The following is a 16,667-nucleotide window of genomic DNA, read 5'->3' as shown; positions in this document are numbered from 1 at the left end:
GTCATACCAACAGTTCAGCTCAACTCTGACATAGAAGCCACAGGGCACTGTTTGCAGTGATTGTTTACCAGAACAAGTGTGGGTAACAAAGAATTTAGTGACTTCCGTTGTTTCATTAGCTACCAGCAAGTTGTCACTGAACTTTAGCAGTGCAGTCTTAAACCTGAAGACATAGGCAGCCTGCTAATCTCAAAGAGGACCTTTTCCCTAGCCACCCTTTTAATATGGCTATAGAACCTCTTGGAATTTTCCTGAACTTTACCTGCCAGATCTATCTTGTACCCTCTCTTTGTCCTCCTGGTATTCTTTTTAAGAGTATTGTTGATTTTCTGATTGTCATCAAGGAACTCACTTGTCCCAAATCTTCTAAACCTGATATATACTTATTTGTGACCAAAGCCTTAATATCTCTCGTCGGCCAAGGTTCCTAATTTTGCTCGTTTTACTCTTCATCCTAATAGGATCATGCTGCTTTTGGATAGCTTGCTAACATTCCCTTAAAAGTCTCCCACTTGCAAATGGTTCCTTTCTGCCTTTTGCTAGATCTTGTCTTAATTTCCCCCAAAATAACCCTGCTCCAGTTTAGGATCCTAACCTGTTGACTTGTCCTATCCTTATCCATCACTATCTTAAAATTAATAGAACTATGGCAACTAGACACAAATTGCTCCTTGACTGCCGAGATTCAAAATTCATTATTATTTATCATACATACTGTAAAATGAGACCTTTGTGTTAACAGCCAACATACCCAAAGATGTGCTGGAGGTAGCCATGTTATTACCATGTATTCTGGTATCAGCATAGCGTTGGCAGCAAAACACAAAGCACAAAAGCAAAAAAACCCAACAAAACAAGGCCTGTTCAACCCTCCCCACCCACACACATTCACAGAACCTACCCATGGACAGGCTACCTTCAGCCTCTCAGCTCCAGACATTGAGCCTTTAACTTTCCCAGCAGACTTGGGACTCCTGCCAAACAGTTTTGACTTCCAGAACTTCCAAAAACACTTCGGGCTTCAATCATCAGTGTCAATCCCAGGTCCCATGGATCACCAAGCTCTTGGCTTTGAGCTCTGTTCTCATTGATTCGCATACACCGGCCATCGTGCTTCCTGCCTATAGAAAATTACAATTTTAGTTCCTACCTATGACTCATTGACCTGATGGTACCACTGGCTCTTGTCCTTGCTGGTCTGCCAACCTGACATCTGACCACAGATGTACCACAGCCACCTCACTGGCCTTCGGACATGGAGTGGAGGCTTAGACTCTGGCCTGCCCGCTAACTGCCCCACATAATTGTTCCTAACCACTAACCTGACACCTAACTCTTCTCTCCAAAACCATCCCTACATAACTTTTCTTTTTAAAAAAAACAACTAAGAACAGTGATTTCAGGGACCTCAGCTTCATGCCATCTTGCCACTTAATTTACTTTCCCTGCCTCACTCTCTGACAGTAAGTCCAGTATTACACCCTGCCATGTAGAGCCCTCTATGCATGTACTTAGCCAAATGTTGTCATTGTACCTGCCTCAACCATTTTCACTGGTAGCTTATTCCATATGTGTGGTCTTGCTGTCCACTCATCCATGCTCCTTACTGCACCTGCTTCGTCCTCACAGTTTACCTTCGCATTATCTCTGCTTTTCAGTCAACATGCAGATATTAAACTTCCTTTTCAGACTTTTGTAATTGATTTCTCTCTGGTTCTGGTTGAGTATAGATTTAAAACCCATATAAATACTGTTTGTTGACATGGGCATATTGAGCTGAGCGGACTGTTCAAATGCTGTATCTCTCTAATCTTTGTATATTAGCTATATCCACATTCCCTAGGTTTACATAGACTGTATACATAGGTAGTTCTCAAAAATGTGAAAACAAGAAAGGATGTTAAAAGTACTTCGAAGGGCAAACAGTATTTATGGAGAGAGAATTGAGATTCTAGCTCATTGACCTTTCATCAGAATTGAAATATTTTCAGTGTTCTATTTACTCCAGATTTACAGCTTCTGTAGTGTTTTGATATTAAGTATAGATAAACTGAAATTGTACAATTAGTCCATGTTATCTGCTGATTTGTTATCCACTAACCCAGTGCTCATCTTGCATTTTGCAATGATGGCAATCAGTTTTATGAATCAATCATTGTCTGTATAAATGTGGTGAACAGTTTCCAGACCACTTGTTGAGTGGCTTCTAGGTATATGCTATCCTATTAGTCTGTTCTTGTTTACACAGCTGTATATAATGATTTTTCAAAACCAGTGTTTGAAAGTTTCAATGCATTCAGTTGAAGTTGTTAGCAAATATGGAGGCACAGGGACTGCAGGTGCTTAAATCTAGAGCAGTTGCTAATATAATTTATTAGCTATCATCATTTAATCCTGTTAGTCATGGAACTGTACAGCCCAGAAATGGGCCCTTTAGTCCATCTAAACATATCTTATGATCTTATGATGAAAATCATATTTGCTTATCCTGTGACTTACTTAGTTAAGTGTCTGTCTCTTTGTTTCCTAATACATAGTAATACTTTTAGAATATTATACATCACATTAATGTTTATTTGGGGAGTTGTATTGGGTACAGTCAAGGGGTACATTAATCAAAAACTAGACTTATAAAAGTCAAAATGAAGTTTATTGTCACATGCATAAGGCCATGAATGCACAGGTGCAATGAAAACTTAGTTTCAGCATTATTGCAGATACATTGCATTAGTCACAACATTAGCAGGGAAACCTTAAATTATTCAAGAAAGAACACAATGTCTGGAAAACTCATTGTAGTGCAGAGTGGTCATATTTCAGAAACTGATGCTCATTCCCGTCAGTCTAGTTTGTAGAAATATGATTGAAATCAATCAAAATCAAGTAAGTTGCTAGATTCATGGGTTGTTTGCTTGAAGAGTTTTTTTTTTGCATACTGATGAAATAACAGTATATAGACAGATTGCATAGAACTTTGCCATCTACATCAGAGTCAGGAAAATGGTGCAAAATTGCACTTCAGCCATTTTTTTCCTGTAGTTTCATCTACAAATAAAATTACATTTGCATGAAATGATTTGTCAATTTTCAATTGTCGCTTTCCAGATAGCAAGCAACATCAGTTCCTGCCTCTGATCTGGGCTGGCATTTAAATGGTCTTAACAGTGTTTTACACCTTGCACTAAAACACGGGCACTGGGCTTAGACCACATTGCCCATTTTGACTTGCTCCAGGCCCAGCCCAAAACTGCTTCTCAAGTTCTTCAGATCAATTCAACACCCAAAGTGATCCAACCTCTCACTTGGGTCAGTTGACTAAGCATGGGAATTTCTTCCCCTAGGATTCTGCAGTACACCATCTCGATTCATCCCCCAAACTCACCTCACCATTGTTCTCTCTTTGCTGTTTGCTTCGGTAATTGGAACACAATGCCTCAGAAGTACTGTTCTTACTGAAATGATTTGGTAAATTCCTTTTGATTCACAATAATCATTTATTTAATTGTCATGTTTTTGGTTTTCTTTTGGACAAAGGTTGTGATTGTTCAACATTTCTTTAGAATTCATAAAATTGGAACCATAGGATTAATGGATATTGCAATCTCAGAAACTCGAGTGTTCACCCATGATGGAATGGTGGAGCAGACTTAACAGGTTGAATGACCAAATTCTTCTCATGTCTTATTGTAATGGAATTGGGAATAAATACTTTTGAACAAGCAAGTAGCTGGAAGTTGAGACCAGACGTTAAAATGAAATGAATCCTAAAGACATGAGTGAATAAAATCGGTAGCTCAACTCAAAATGCTGCAGGAACTCAGCAAGTCAGGCAGCATCTGTGGAGGGAAATCCACAGATGCTTTTTTTTAATGAATTTGTATTTGTAGTACGGCTAGCTTTTGGTTTTTATTTTTATTTCCCTTTATGTTGCATTTCAGCTGCTATTAGCAAGAACAGTTATTTATTTTGAGTTTAGTAGAAACTGGAAGAAGCAATTGAACAGTTTGAAATTAACTGTTGGATTTTCTTTTGATAGATTTTACCCATGAGTTTTTTATGAAAGAGTTTGTATTTCAATCTTATTAAATTGCATTACAAATGGTTACATGGTTAAGATCGCACCCTAATGATTGCACTTGGGAAAGGTTTCTATCTTTAGGGAAATTAGATTGTTTTATTGTTATGTTCAGCTGACTTTTCCATTAACCTGAACTTGGTTTGAACTGAATCCAAAGGAGTTTGTTATGTATTTACTGTATCATTCACTCAGTGGTCACCCTAACTCTTGTTAATTAACTTGTTCAGTTCTCATCGATTTTATTGTAATTGTTTATATGTGTTTTTAAATACAGTTTCTTGGTGCCCCAAATCTGCCTGTCTACACAGTAGATTGTAGCAATACTGGTACTGGAATCCTAACTGGCCCTGTGATACATGTCCAGAACATCAAAAAAGACCAAACATTGAAAGCAAAAATTGAGTTAGTGGTAAGAATTTTGTTTTATTCGATAATATTTCTGTTGTAACTGATAGCTTTAGCCAATAGATGTTGTTGTACATGTCAAATGTACAGATACACTAATTGTCTTTTTTGACTTCCACTGTCTTTTGTTTTCCTGCTTGTTTGCCACTTTGAGCCATGTAACAAATTTATATTTCTGGTATGGCTAGCTTATTTATATTTCCCCTTTCTGTTGCATTTCAGCTGTTATTAGCATGAACAGTTATTCATCCGAGATGGTTTTGCAAATAAACTATAAGATGTAAATTTGAGTTTTATGAGATCCAGGTTGAAATGCAGAAACAACTTCTTTGCCTGCACATCAGATTTCTGAACAGTCCATGAACTCTTCCTCTTTTTGTTTTGCACTATTTATTTGTAATTTATAGTAATTATGTCTTTGTAATATACTACTGCAAAACAACAGAATTTACATCATATAAAATGGTGACGATGAATCAGCTGATAAGTAACATTTGGATTGACTTGTTAATGAATTTATACGAGCATTTGACTTAAATATGTGGAACTGGACAACCAAAGTCTAGCATATGGTTTATTTATGCAGGTTTAAAGGTTTCATTTGCATAGAATTGATATAAAAATTATCTCTGACTGTTCTCAAGATGAAGATTTGAGTATTAGGTAATTGCAGCAAATCATTTCATACAACTTAGATATATGTATTTTTCAAAACATTGGCAGCCTTCTGGTTTCTAGAAAATATGAAGAATCAAAAATGAAACAAGCATAAGCTGTTGGATCAAACAATGGAAATAAAGATGTAGTTAGAGCTGGGATTGGTGTTTTCTATTTGAAAAAATTTGTTAAAAGTTTTAATAATTGAAGTATAATTTAGTCAATGTTAATGGACAAAATAAATTTGAATCAAGCAAAGCTAAGAACTCCATATAAAAGTTCAAAGTAAATTTATTATAATTTATGTCACTATATACAGCCCTGAAATTGTGTTTTCTTGTGCGCATTCTGAGCAAATTCAATAACCACAATACACCAATGAAAAGGATAGGATAAAAGGTCTATGAATACTGGACCATTTTGTGGAGGCTGTTTTAATTGGAAATGATACTTTTTGCGTGGTTATTAAATTGCCGCACGTTAGTGGATATTGCCAAGAAATGCAAAAGTGAGTGAGACTAGTTGACTGTAAAAAAAAATTGCTGTACTTCTCTCTACCTTTTTAAAAATAAAAACAACAAAATTACTTTTTGTCCTCTTGTTCATCTTGTGTTCATGCAGTCAGTGTTTTTAATTACATTTGCTTCAATTTTGTTAATAGTTGTGGTATGTGATACATTATCAAATGCTTTTCAAGTCTCCTAGCATGTCAACTATATTTCCCCACATCATCCCTTCTACAAAGTACAAGGTAAACTTTATTATCAGAGTTGTGTATACATCACCACATACAACCCTGAGATTCATTTTCCTTCAGGCATACTCAGCAAATCCTATATAGTAGTAACGAGTAGGATCAAAGAAAGGTCAAGTAGAGTGCAAAAGAGAACAGTGCAAATGCAATATAAATAAATAGCAATAAATAACGAGATCATGAAATAACAAGAAAAGACGAGTCCTTAAAGTGAGATCATTGGTTATAGGAACATCTCCATGGATGGGCAATTAAGTGTAGTTATCCCCTTTGGCCAGATGTCTGATGGTTGAGAGGTAGTAACTGTTCTTGAACCTGGTGGTGCAAGTCCTGAGGCTCTTGTACCTTCTACCTTCTTTCTCAGTGCATGTAAAAAGATAGGTCATTTTGTGCAGACTATCAAATGCTCATCCATTTTTTTTCTGGTTTTGGAATGTCCTTTTTCTAGGTCACTATGCTGATTCATTATGCTTTTTTGGAAATGGGTATAATATTTTGACAGTAATATTTTGTTGAAGATGAACTGATAAAGGATTTTTACAGAAAGGACTTAGCAAATAATGGAGTAGACTATAGAAAGAGGGAAGGAGAATAGCTGACCATAAGTTGCAAGCTATTGATGTCAGTGATCACAAGGGTTCAGATTACACTGCTGGAGACTGGGGACAGCCAGCCAGTATTTCACTTCTGTTTAGCAACACAGTAACAAACTGTCAGTTCAACAATTGCCATATTTTCTTATAGATTTGCTTTCTTTTTTTCCTGAGTGCAATGCAATTATTGCCAGTTTCCTTAATTTGAATATTTGCATTTTTTGGTTGAACCAAACTTGGACAAACTTGCTATGATAAAATTTGTGTACAAAATTATTTTTATTGTGCTTGTTAATTCATGTAAGTGCTATCAGTTGAAAAAGGTGACAAGATATTTCCACCAGAAACTTTTTTTCATATTTTATGTCGTTTATTAAGATGATATAGAAATCCATGAAAGACGGAGGAGGAACTCGGCAGGTCAGGCAGAGTCTATTTAAGGCAGAGGTTGATAGGTTCTTGATGAGTCAGAGCATGATGGGTTACAGGGGACTGGGGCTGAAAGGGGAATGGATCAGCCATGATGAAATGGCAGAGCAAATTCAATGGGCCAAATGTTCTAATTCTGCCCTATGCCATTTGGTCTTATTTCTATCATCTCCAGAATCTTGCCTTTGTAAAATAACTGTGTTGTTCTTAATATGCAGAGCTACAAAGATGTTCCTTCATTGGAGAAAGTGATCAAACTGCTGCCTAGCACTCAAGTTGCCAAACTACAAATATTCAGTATGGATGGACAGAAAGCGATACCTATTAAACACCAGGATGAAATTGATTGGATAGCTGGTGACACAATTCATAACCTTATCTTTCGGATGTATGATGAGGGTGATCGGCAGATTGTTGTCAATTCATCTCTAGCTGAAAAAATTAAGGTAGATACTCTAGCTCATTTGATTAACGTTCTGTATAATACATTGTTTAAAACATAAATTTATAAGAGTAATTGAAATTACAGCATGAGATAATTTGGCCTGCTTTGCCAGTGACATGAACTTCCAAATTTAAATGCTAATCACTAACAGAGTTTTAGAGACATAAGCTCTCTTACTTCTTCACTTAACATGCAACCATTTTTTTCTTTTTACATCTTGAGCATTCTATTGATCACTTAATAACAAAACTACTTTCTGTCCTCTTGATCAAAGATCTATAAATTATCTGAGAATTTTCCTCTGAGAATTGAAACAGTCATAATATCAATAAATTATTGAGATTGAATTAATCAGTAAAGATTCTGAAATTAGGTATTTTCCTTGGTTCTTATTTCCTGAAAATAGAGATATCAAACTCAAAACAAAATGTAGATGACAAGAAATGTTTGAAATTAATATTCCTTTGATTGTTCTTTCCTTCACTGATCTGTATTCCTGGATTCCCTGCAGTAGAATATTGGACAGAATTATATAATCTTTTGGTTAAATTCTGTTTAGTTTTAAAGGAAAAATGGTAAACATTGTGTTTATTTTCCTTCCTGACTTTATTATAAAATTCAGGTCTCTTTCGTTATATCATGTGCACATATGCACTACTGTCCCCGCCATTAATAGCAATTAGCTTAATTTCTATCTGTTTCTTTTATTGTCTCATTACCTTTGATCTCAGTAAATCCCATTTATCTACCTTACCAGCCTGTTTGTTCCTCAGTATTACATGTGGTGACCCTGCTTTTAGCTACTTATTGTAAATATGCAGATATAAATTCATGGCACTTAATTCTTTCACTCCTGATAGCCCTGTTTTGAAACTATCTGTAATTTGTTTACTGGCTGTTTATAAGCTTAATTGTCGAATCTTCAAATCTCTTCCTACTCACCACCAACGTAACACACTTCAACAAATTCCTTCAGGTTGGTTTATATTTTTCTCTCTTTCAGCCTTAAAACAGACCTATTCTGTTGAACAAATACAGACCCCAGGGTTTGTTTTACTCCTTCTTTGGTTTCATTTGGTTGATACTTTGAAAGCAAATTCACTCATTCCAGTCAGTAGGTGTCTGTTTCAGATGCATGTCCTTGCTCTGCATTGTGCAGTATCCTGTCTTCGAAATTCATTCGGACATCAGAAAGTTTTTGACAAGAGTTCGGCCCAACAAAGCTTGCCAAATTCCTATTCACATAGTGTGTTGAAATAATTGTCGAGTTTAGATTTGAAATTATCTAAGGTACTACTTTCAACTACGCAACTAGGTAGTTTGTTCCATGTGTCCACAACTCGCTGTGTAAAGAAATGCTTCCTTTAACCAGTCTCCACCTATGGCCCCTTGACTTTGATGGATGAATTTTGAAGTAGCAGCTGGCATCTACTTATATCCTTAATGATTTCGAACACTTCTATCATGTCTCCTCTCATTCTACATCCACTTAGGCTAAAAAAAATTTACTTCTTTCAATCTTCTTCATAGCTCATACCCTGCTGACTTGGAATGAGTCTAGTCCTTCTCTGGGCTCTCTCCAGTGCCTTCACATCCCTCACAAAATATTCATGGTGTGGCCTCCACTGAATTCTACTGAGCACATTGTAAGAAATAGGAGCAGAAGTAGGCCATCTGGCCTGTGGAGCCTGCTCTGCCGTACACTAAGATCATGCCTGATCTGGCCATGGACATCTCCACCTACTTCCCCATAACCCTTAATTCCCCAACTATGCAAAAATCTATCCAACCATGTCTCAAGTATATTATGGAGGTAGCTTCCACTGCTTCATTGGGCAGTGAATACCAGATTCACCACTCTCTGGGAAAGCAGTTCCTTCTCATCTCCATCCCAAATCTACACCCCAAATCTTGAGGCTCTGTCCCCTAATTCTAATCTCACCAGCCAGTGGAAATGACTTTACTGCCTCTATCTTATCTATCCCTTTCATAATTTTCATTTTGTCAGCATTCTATTAGCCTCCCTAATTGCCTCTGTGCATTGTCTAGATGTTGATAGTGATGAGTATTCCAGGGCACCCAAATCCCTCTCATACTGTGCACTTTCTAACTCAAGACCACCTATGGTATGTTAATATCTCATACTTCTACTTCTTTTATGTATTACTTTACATAGATTAAATTTCATCTGCCATTTATCTGCCCACATCTGAATTTGCCTGGTTAGAATTTTAAGATTTTTTATTATATAGTATTCAGTCTTTTTGAAAGCATCATAGATCAAACGTTTCAACACATAAATTGCTCAATTCCAATTCCTGTTATTAGGCTTTTTTTTAATATATTGTCCTTTCAGTTAATTAGAGCAAATTCATACTGTTTTGCACTCATTTTGTGATGGTGACATTTCAATGTCATCATCACTTTGAACACCTATTCGCATTTATCTGTATCAATTTTACATTCATGAAAAATCAATCAAGTTCAATAGAATCACATTTCTTATAACTTTTCCAGTACGATATGAACTTAATATAATTTATGTTTAAAATAATTGGACATACAAATCAATGGTTTATTTTAACACTGCATGGAAGTTTTGCTCTTTTTTTCTTTAACCAGGTGCTTAATTATTTTATATTTTAGGTCAACTGGACACCACGTATAAATAGAGAACATTTAATTCAAGGGTTATTGCCTGATGTAAAAGTACCTAGCTCTGTTAAGGATGTTCGTTACTGTCAGGTATCATACCAAGATGATCATGTTTCACTGGAGAGTGCTTTTACAGTAAAGTAAGCAAAGGAGCCTTTATCTTGTCCTTACCAGTCAGATCAATGTGCTTTCCATTTAGATGTATTTGTATAAATTACTCTGTATGAACTACAAAGTATGGATTAGACACTCGAAAATACCTTCCCCATTCTTCACTTCATTTTAATTTATGAAAAGCCTACTGTTTCTCAAAAATATTGGAATAGATGAATTTCTATTCTCACAGACAATATTATTTCATTTATTCACTGCAAACCTTAATCGTGCCTCAAGTACCTATCCAATAAAAGCAATAAATGTTAATCCTTACAAGTTAGGTAGCCTCTATTAGGAGTGCAAAGTATTTAGAAAATAATTTTCTTCTGCAAATGCTGTCTGACTTTGTTTTCAAATATTCAGTAACTTGTATTGGAGGTATACAGGTATTTATTCAGGAACAGTATTAATATGTTGGTAATTAGCAATACTATTATCGAAACATAGAAAATCTACACCACAATACAGGCTCTCCGGACCACAAAGCTGTGCTGAACATGTCCCTACCTTAGAACTACCTAGGCTTTACCCATAGCCCTCTATTTTTCTAAGCTCCATGTAGCCATCCAGGAGTCTCTTAAAAGACCCTATCATTTCTGCCACCGCCAGCAGCTCATAAATGGATGAAATTTTGCCCTAATGTGTGTTGACTAGCTGCTCCAAAAATCAATGTACATGGAGTTCTGGTACAATAACCCTACTCAGCTATTCAGATCATTGCACCCATCTATGTGAGTTACCTGTTAGTCAATCCACATGGTAGGTTTTTCTCAAAATCGCACGAGGTCTCAAGCAAATGCTTAGATTATTCCATTTATTTTACCCAGAGTATTTACATTGTAGAAATTTAATAACAGTTTTAGAATCTATGTAAATTTTGTATATTCTGTCATGCTGTGTGGTTTTTCCCCCTCTTATTCTAATACAGTGGATTCCAGTTAATTGGGACACATCAGGACCAGTACATTTTGGCCCAATTAAGCAGCCTCCCCTTTATAGTTAAAAAAGGTATATAAAAAAAAGACAAACTATTTAACTGAGTAACAAATTATGCATTTAAATGGAATACTGAATTAGAACACTACCAATCTTGCTACAGTACAGTAAAAGTGTATTAGTTCTTATAGTTATTAACAGAAGGATTAATTCTGTGAATTCTGCAGTGTATGGGGTATCCAGGCAGGGGTAGCTCCTCTAGTGAAGAGGTAGTTCTACAGTACTTTGTGGTGAGCGAAGGGCATGACAAGGCGCAGAAGTAGTCATGGTTATCCACTGCTACCAAGGAAGACATCAATTTGTGATGACTACTCGTACTACTGGCTTTTCCACTTCAAAAACTCACAAGTTTCACTGTTGTTATTGGTTACAACACACACCAACACACTTCTGTGTTCTTTTGATTGACTGCAAGTGAACAGTATTAGCACAGACACCTAGTGGGGATAATAGACAGCCTGCATCTTCCAAATTGTCTTTTTCATTGTAATATTTAGGATGGTTGTCAATGCGTCCAAGCTCTTTGTAGTCCTAACTTGTTCATGTCGTTAAGTCAAACGTGTAACTGATGCATTTTAAAAATTGTTAATGGTGTGATGTCTAATGGCCACACAAGTTCATGTGACTAACACTATTTAGAAGTTGTTCAGAACAGTTTCCTGTCCCAATTAGTGGCATAGTGTCCCAAATAATGAAGGGAAACACAACTATTTTCTCGATTAGTATTTGTTCTTTAAAAGTTGTCCCAAATAAGCAGTTGCCCTGATTAACTGATGGCCCAATTAATCAGAATCCACTATATACAAAAAGATACGATGTATGCCTTTTACAAGTTTGCCAGATGCTTTATAGCTGGTCCTTAATTTAAAAATATTTTATCCTTCATATAGGAGATGTATAATAAAGGAATATAGCTGAATTGTATATAAGACAAGGTTGGGAGGGGGTATAAGAGAAAGAAAAGTAAGTAAAGGTATGAAGTAGAAGAAACCCAAGCATTGTAGTCATGTTTGAGGCCAGAAAGTAAATAACATATATAGAATCAACTGATTATTGTAGCATGAGAACATTTCCCTAGAAAACAGAGCTTTTGAGCTGTATTTATAAATTAAATTTTAAATTGAACTATGCTGGCTTAGGATGCTAGAAGCTGGAGTCTTGGAGATGTGTAGTTAAAACCGTAAGACATAAGAGCAAATTAGGCCATTCTGCCCTTTGAGTCAGCTGAAGAAAATTCTAACTTTAATTTAATATGTTGCAATTCATTTTTTAAAGACCACAGCCAGATGAACCCAAGCTTTTGAAATGTTCTTTGAAAGGATTAAGCACTGTCCAGATGGGTGAAGAACTACAAGGAGAAATATGTAAGTTTTGTTTCATTGTAACATTGTATGCTTGATCATTCATGTAATTTTTTGAAATGTCAATATAAAGTTGAAGTTCATCTTGATGTAAAATAATTTTTTGATTTTAGATGCAATGCTTACTGATCGACATGGCAATCATATTCAGAATCTAACATCCTCTTGTATAAACTTACTGGGTGTGGCTGCTGACGGACTCGACAAGAATTCATTAAAAATCATTTGGCAGGTAAAGCATCTATATTTATTTTTGCCCGTCTCTTTTTTTCTAGGTAATATTTGATAGAAAAAAAATAAGCTTGTGCTTTTGCAAAAAAAAAATCCATAATATTGTAGTTATTTATAAGTTAGAATTTAGCCTTAAATGTGTTAGCAACTCTGCATTTACCACTCTCTCCATGGTTGTGCATTCGAGGTAACTACACACTCTGGATGAATTTCTTACATTTTATCTTAAATCTAGGTCCCCTGCTTTTATTCACCTTCTGAGGAGAAAAAAAGATGCCTGAAATCTACACTATATATCCCTCTCATACTCACATATACTTTAGTCATTGTCCCTTACAAGCTTCACTCCAGGGAAAGTAGGCCTGGCCTAGGCCTCCCCTCATAACTAAAATGCTCTATCCCGGAAGCATCTCGTTGAGTTTTCTCTGCACCCTTTGTAGCATTATCTTTCCAGTGGCGACCACGATACTCTAGATGAGGCCTGATCAGTGTTTCATAAGGTTGGAGCAGAATCTCCATTCTAAATAGGCGAGCATTGATATGTCTTAACCATTTATTACGTTGTGCTGCAACTTCAAGGATCGTTGGACTTGCGCACCGAGGCCTCTCATCCCCTCAATGCTTTTTTTAAGAACTTAGCATTGATGCTCTATGTCTTAGTTTCAGCAAAGCTCCCAAAGTGCATCACCTTGCATTTATCTAGAATAAACTCCATCTGCCATTTTGCGGTCATTTCACAAATATGTTGATATCACCGCGGGGGCCAAAGAATGCTTCCCACACCATCAGCAACTCCAGTCTTATAGTCATCTGTAAACTTGTACCACCTACATCCATAATTAAATCATTCATGTATGTTATAAACAACAGGAGACTTTCCACAAATCCTCAGGGAGTGCCATTAATCACAGGCACCTAGTCACAAAAACAACCCTATGGCATCGCCTTTTCTGTCCTAACTTCAATAGTTCACAATCAAAAACACAGCTGCAAAGAGTGTTCGTACTGGGCAGAAGATGCCTACACCAGCTTGAAAATCCATTCTACCAGTCTCCCAAATGCTTATGTATATGGCTGTATGTATGTTGAATGTACAGAAGTGTGCTGGGCTCTATGTCCAGCATTTGGATGGCATGATTTGATGTGCTCTATTCAGAATTAAACTTTTAAAATCCATCACAGTATAAGTCCAAATTCTTAAGTATAACTTTGACAACTTAGAGATAAATACAAGAGGATATGGTTTTAGGGTGAAAGTGGAAAGATTTAGGGGGAACTTCTTCACTCAGAGAGTGGTGGGAGTGTGGGACAAGCTGCCATCTGACATGGTAAATGCAGGCTCACTCTTAAGTTTTAAGAATAACTTGGGTAAGTACATGGATGGGAGAGGTCTGAACGGTTATGGACTGGGTGCAGGTCAATGGGACTAGTGGAATAAAGTTTCAGCACAGACTAAAAAGGCTGAATGGCCTATTTTCTGTGCTGTAGTGTTCTATGGTTTGTTAATAAAATAATTGGGGTGGAGTTTCAAGATGGCGACGTAAACATCTGCCTTCTAGGCGCTCTTTATTTTTTCAACTATAATCACCCTTTAATCAAATCTTTTCGAACTTAATCATATGAGTTGATACTTCCGATTAACTTTTTTTTTCCTAAAACTATATTTGACCTAATTCTGTCAAACTTAAAATGGCTACAAGCAAGAAATCGTCTAAGGAGCCTTTATCTATCGACGCAATTTCTAATCTTCTGGACGTTAAACTGGATACTAAACTTGCAAGTTTGGAAAGCAAGCTGGAAAGTAAAATGGAAAGTAAAGCAACTAGTTTGGAAAGTAAACTGGCAAGTTTGGAAAACAAGCTTACCACGAAAGTGACTGAACTTGAAGGAGTTGTTAGATCGCTTGATAATAAGCTTCAATCGCAGGCATCGGATATTCAGCGGCATGAAGATAAGTTTACGACTCTTGAAAAATTAATTTGTGAAAAAGTATGTACAATTGAAGCACTGGACAAGAAGATACAATCGACTGTTAAAACAGTAGATCAGTATAAGTTGAAAATTACTGATCTCGAAAACCGATCTCGCAGACAGAACTTGCGAATCATCGGGTTTCCCGAAAAAGTTGAGTCCGGTGATTTAACTGAATTTTTCTCTAAATTACTGTGGGAAATTTTCGGTGGTGAAGGTTTGCAAGCTAAACCTGTTATCGACCGCGCTCACAGAGTTGCGAGGTTTTCGGCTACGAGTGTTAAACCACGAGCGGTGATTGTTCGCCTTCATTATCCTCGGGAGAAAGAGCTTTTAATTCGATTAGCTCGTAAAAAAGGTATGATTTCTCACAATAGCAACACATTTTGAATTGTTGAAGATTATTCGTTCGAAGTAATGAGAGCGAAAATCGCTTTTAAACCAGTGATGGCAGAGATTCACTCGATTGGACTTAAACAAGCTTTAATGTATCCAGCGAAGCTTAGAATTACGCTGAACGACAACAGTCAGCAATTTTTTAACACTCCGGAAGAAGCGAAGAAATTTGTTGAAGAATATCGATCTTCTAGTGCAACCTGAACTATGTGTTACGTTGAAGATTTTTCGGAGAGAGGATATCTTTCTATTTTAAGTTTTAACCTATGAAGCTGGGTTATAACTTCTTATCCTGATCTACGGGTCTGTTTTTTTTTTTACTATCATCATTGTTTATAGATGCTCTTTTTAATTTTTATAATATCTTTTTTTTATTCTTTTTTCTGTTTTGGATATATACGTTTATATTTTGTAATAATGATTTACTTTTTTTTTCAAGATGTCGTTTCTTTTTCCCGTAAGACTTTGTTTTCTGTAAGCATTTATTTGTTTGCCTGTACTTAGAAATGGGACGAATGTTTTGGACTTTTTGTTCTTTTTTTTATATATGTTGTAGTGTCTTTGATAACTTTTTTTTAATTAAATTTCTTTTAATAGGTTGCTGAACTTACATTTGTATTTTGTAATATGGCTTTTCAAAATGTCGTTTCTTCTTCCCATAAGCCTTTGCTTATGAAACGTCATTTTTCTTGTATTTGAATATAGAATTTTTTTTAAAGATTATAAAGATTTTAAAGATTAAAGATTATAAAAAGTATAAACATTAAAATTTAAAAGTGTAATATCTTTTTTATTAATGATTGTTTGTTTTATTATATTAGTTTTTTCACTCTGACTGATATATATATATTTTTTTTGCAACCCTATATTTAAATCTGGGTGTTACATAGTTTTTTTTTAAATCTTTTTATGGAGCTGCCATCTTGAAATGGGGGTAATGTTAGTATTAGATTATGCGCCTGCCGCTTGGCTTTCTTTCAAAGGGAGGGGGGAGGGATCTTTTTTCACGCTTTCGATTTTTATTTTTTTGCTTTTAGTCTATGGGCCGACTTTAAATTATTAATATTGTTGAGGTGTCATGTTCTCCGGTTGCTCCTGAATCAATTTTCCTTCTTCCTGAATTATGGGTTATGTGTCTTTGTAACCTTTTATGATATACACAACAAATATTGGCATGATGGATAAATCTATTAACTTTATTTCTTGGAATACTAATGGTTTAAATCATCCGATTAAACGTAAAAAAATATTTAAAGTATTCCATAGATTGAACGCTAATATTATTTTTGCACAGGAGACCCATATTAGGAGGGAGGATAATCAGTGTTTTTTTAGGTTCTGGAAGGGGCAACAATTTCACTCGAATTGTACCGCCAAAATTATAGACCCCTCAATTTCGTTTACACATCAAGAAATTATTTCTGATCCACAGGGCAGATTTTTGTTGATAACTGGTTCACTTTTTAGTCGAAAAGTGGTTCTAGTTAATATTTATGCTCCAAACTTTGACTGCCCTGAATTTTTTAAACGTTTATTTACT

General features: G+C 35.8%; 1 protein-coding gene across 2 annotated transcripts in view; it reads left to right on the top strand.

The window, feature by feature from the left end:
• Positions 1-16,667, top strand: part of smchd1 (structural maintenance of chromosomes flexible hinge domain containing 1) — a 206,849-nt gene that overhangs the window by 102,435 nt on the left and 87,747 nt on the right. For both annotated transcript variants that reach the window (XM_059979642.1, XM_059979634.1), the window contains 5 exons: positions 4,353-4,487; positions 7,135-7,362; positions 10,008-10,156; positions 12,444-12,532; positions 12,643-12,761. In XM_059979642.1, coding sequence (XP_059835625.1) covers positions 4,353-4,487; positions 7,135-7,362; positions 10,008-10,156; positions 12,444-12,532; positions 12,643-12,761 — 720 coding nt within the window. The remainder of the gene's footprint in view (positions 1-4,352; positions 4,488-7,134; positions 7,363-10,007; positions 10,157-12,443; positions 12,533-12,642; positions 12,762-16,667) is intronic.

Source organism: Hypanus sabinus, chromosome 1 (genome assembly GCF_030144855.1).
Source record: "Hypanus sabinus isolate sHypSab1 chromosome 1, sHypSab1.hap1, whole genome shotgun sequence".
Lineage (NCBI taxonomy): Eukaryota > Metazoa > Chordata > Chondrichthyes > Myliobatiformes > Dasyatidae > Hypanus > Hypanus sabinus.
Note: the sequence above shows the minus strand (reverse complement) of the source record. Positions and strands in the feature narration are given on the sequence as shown.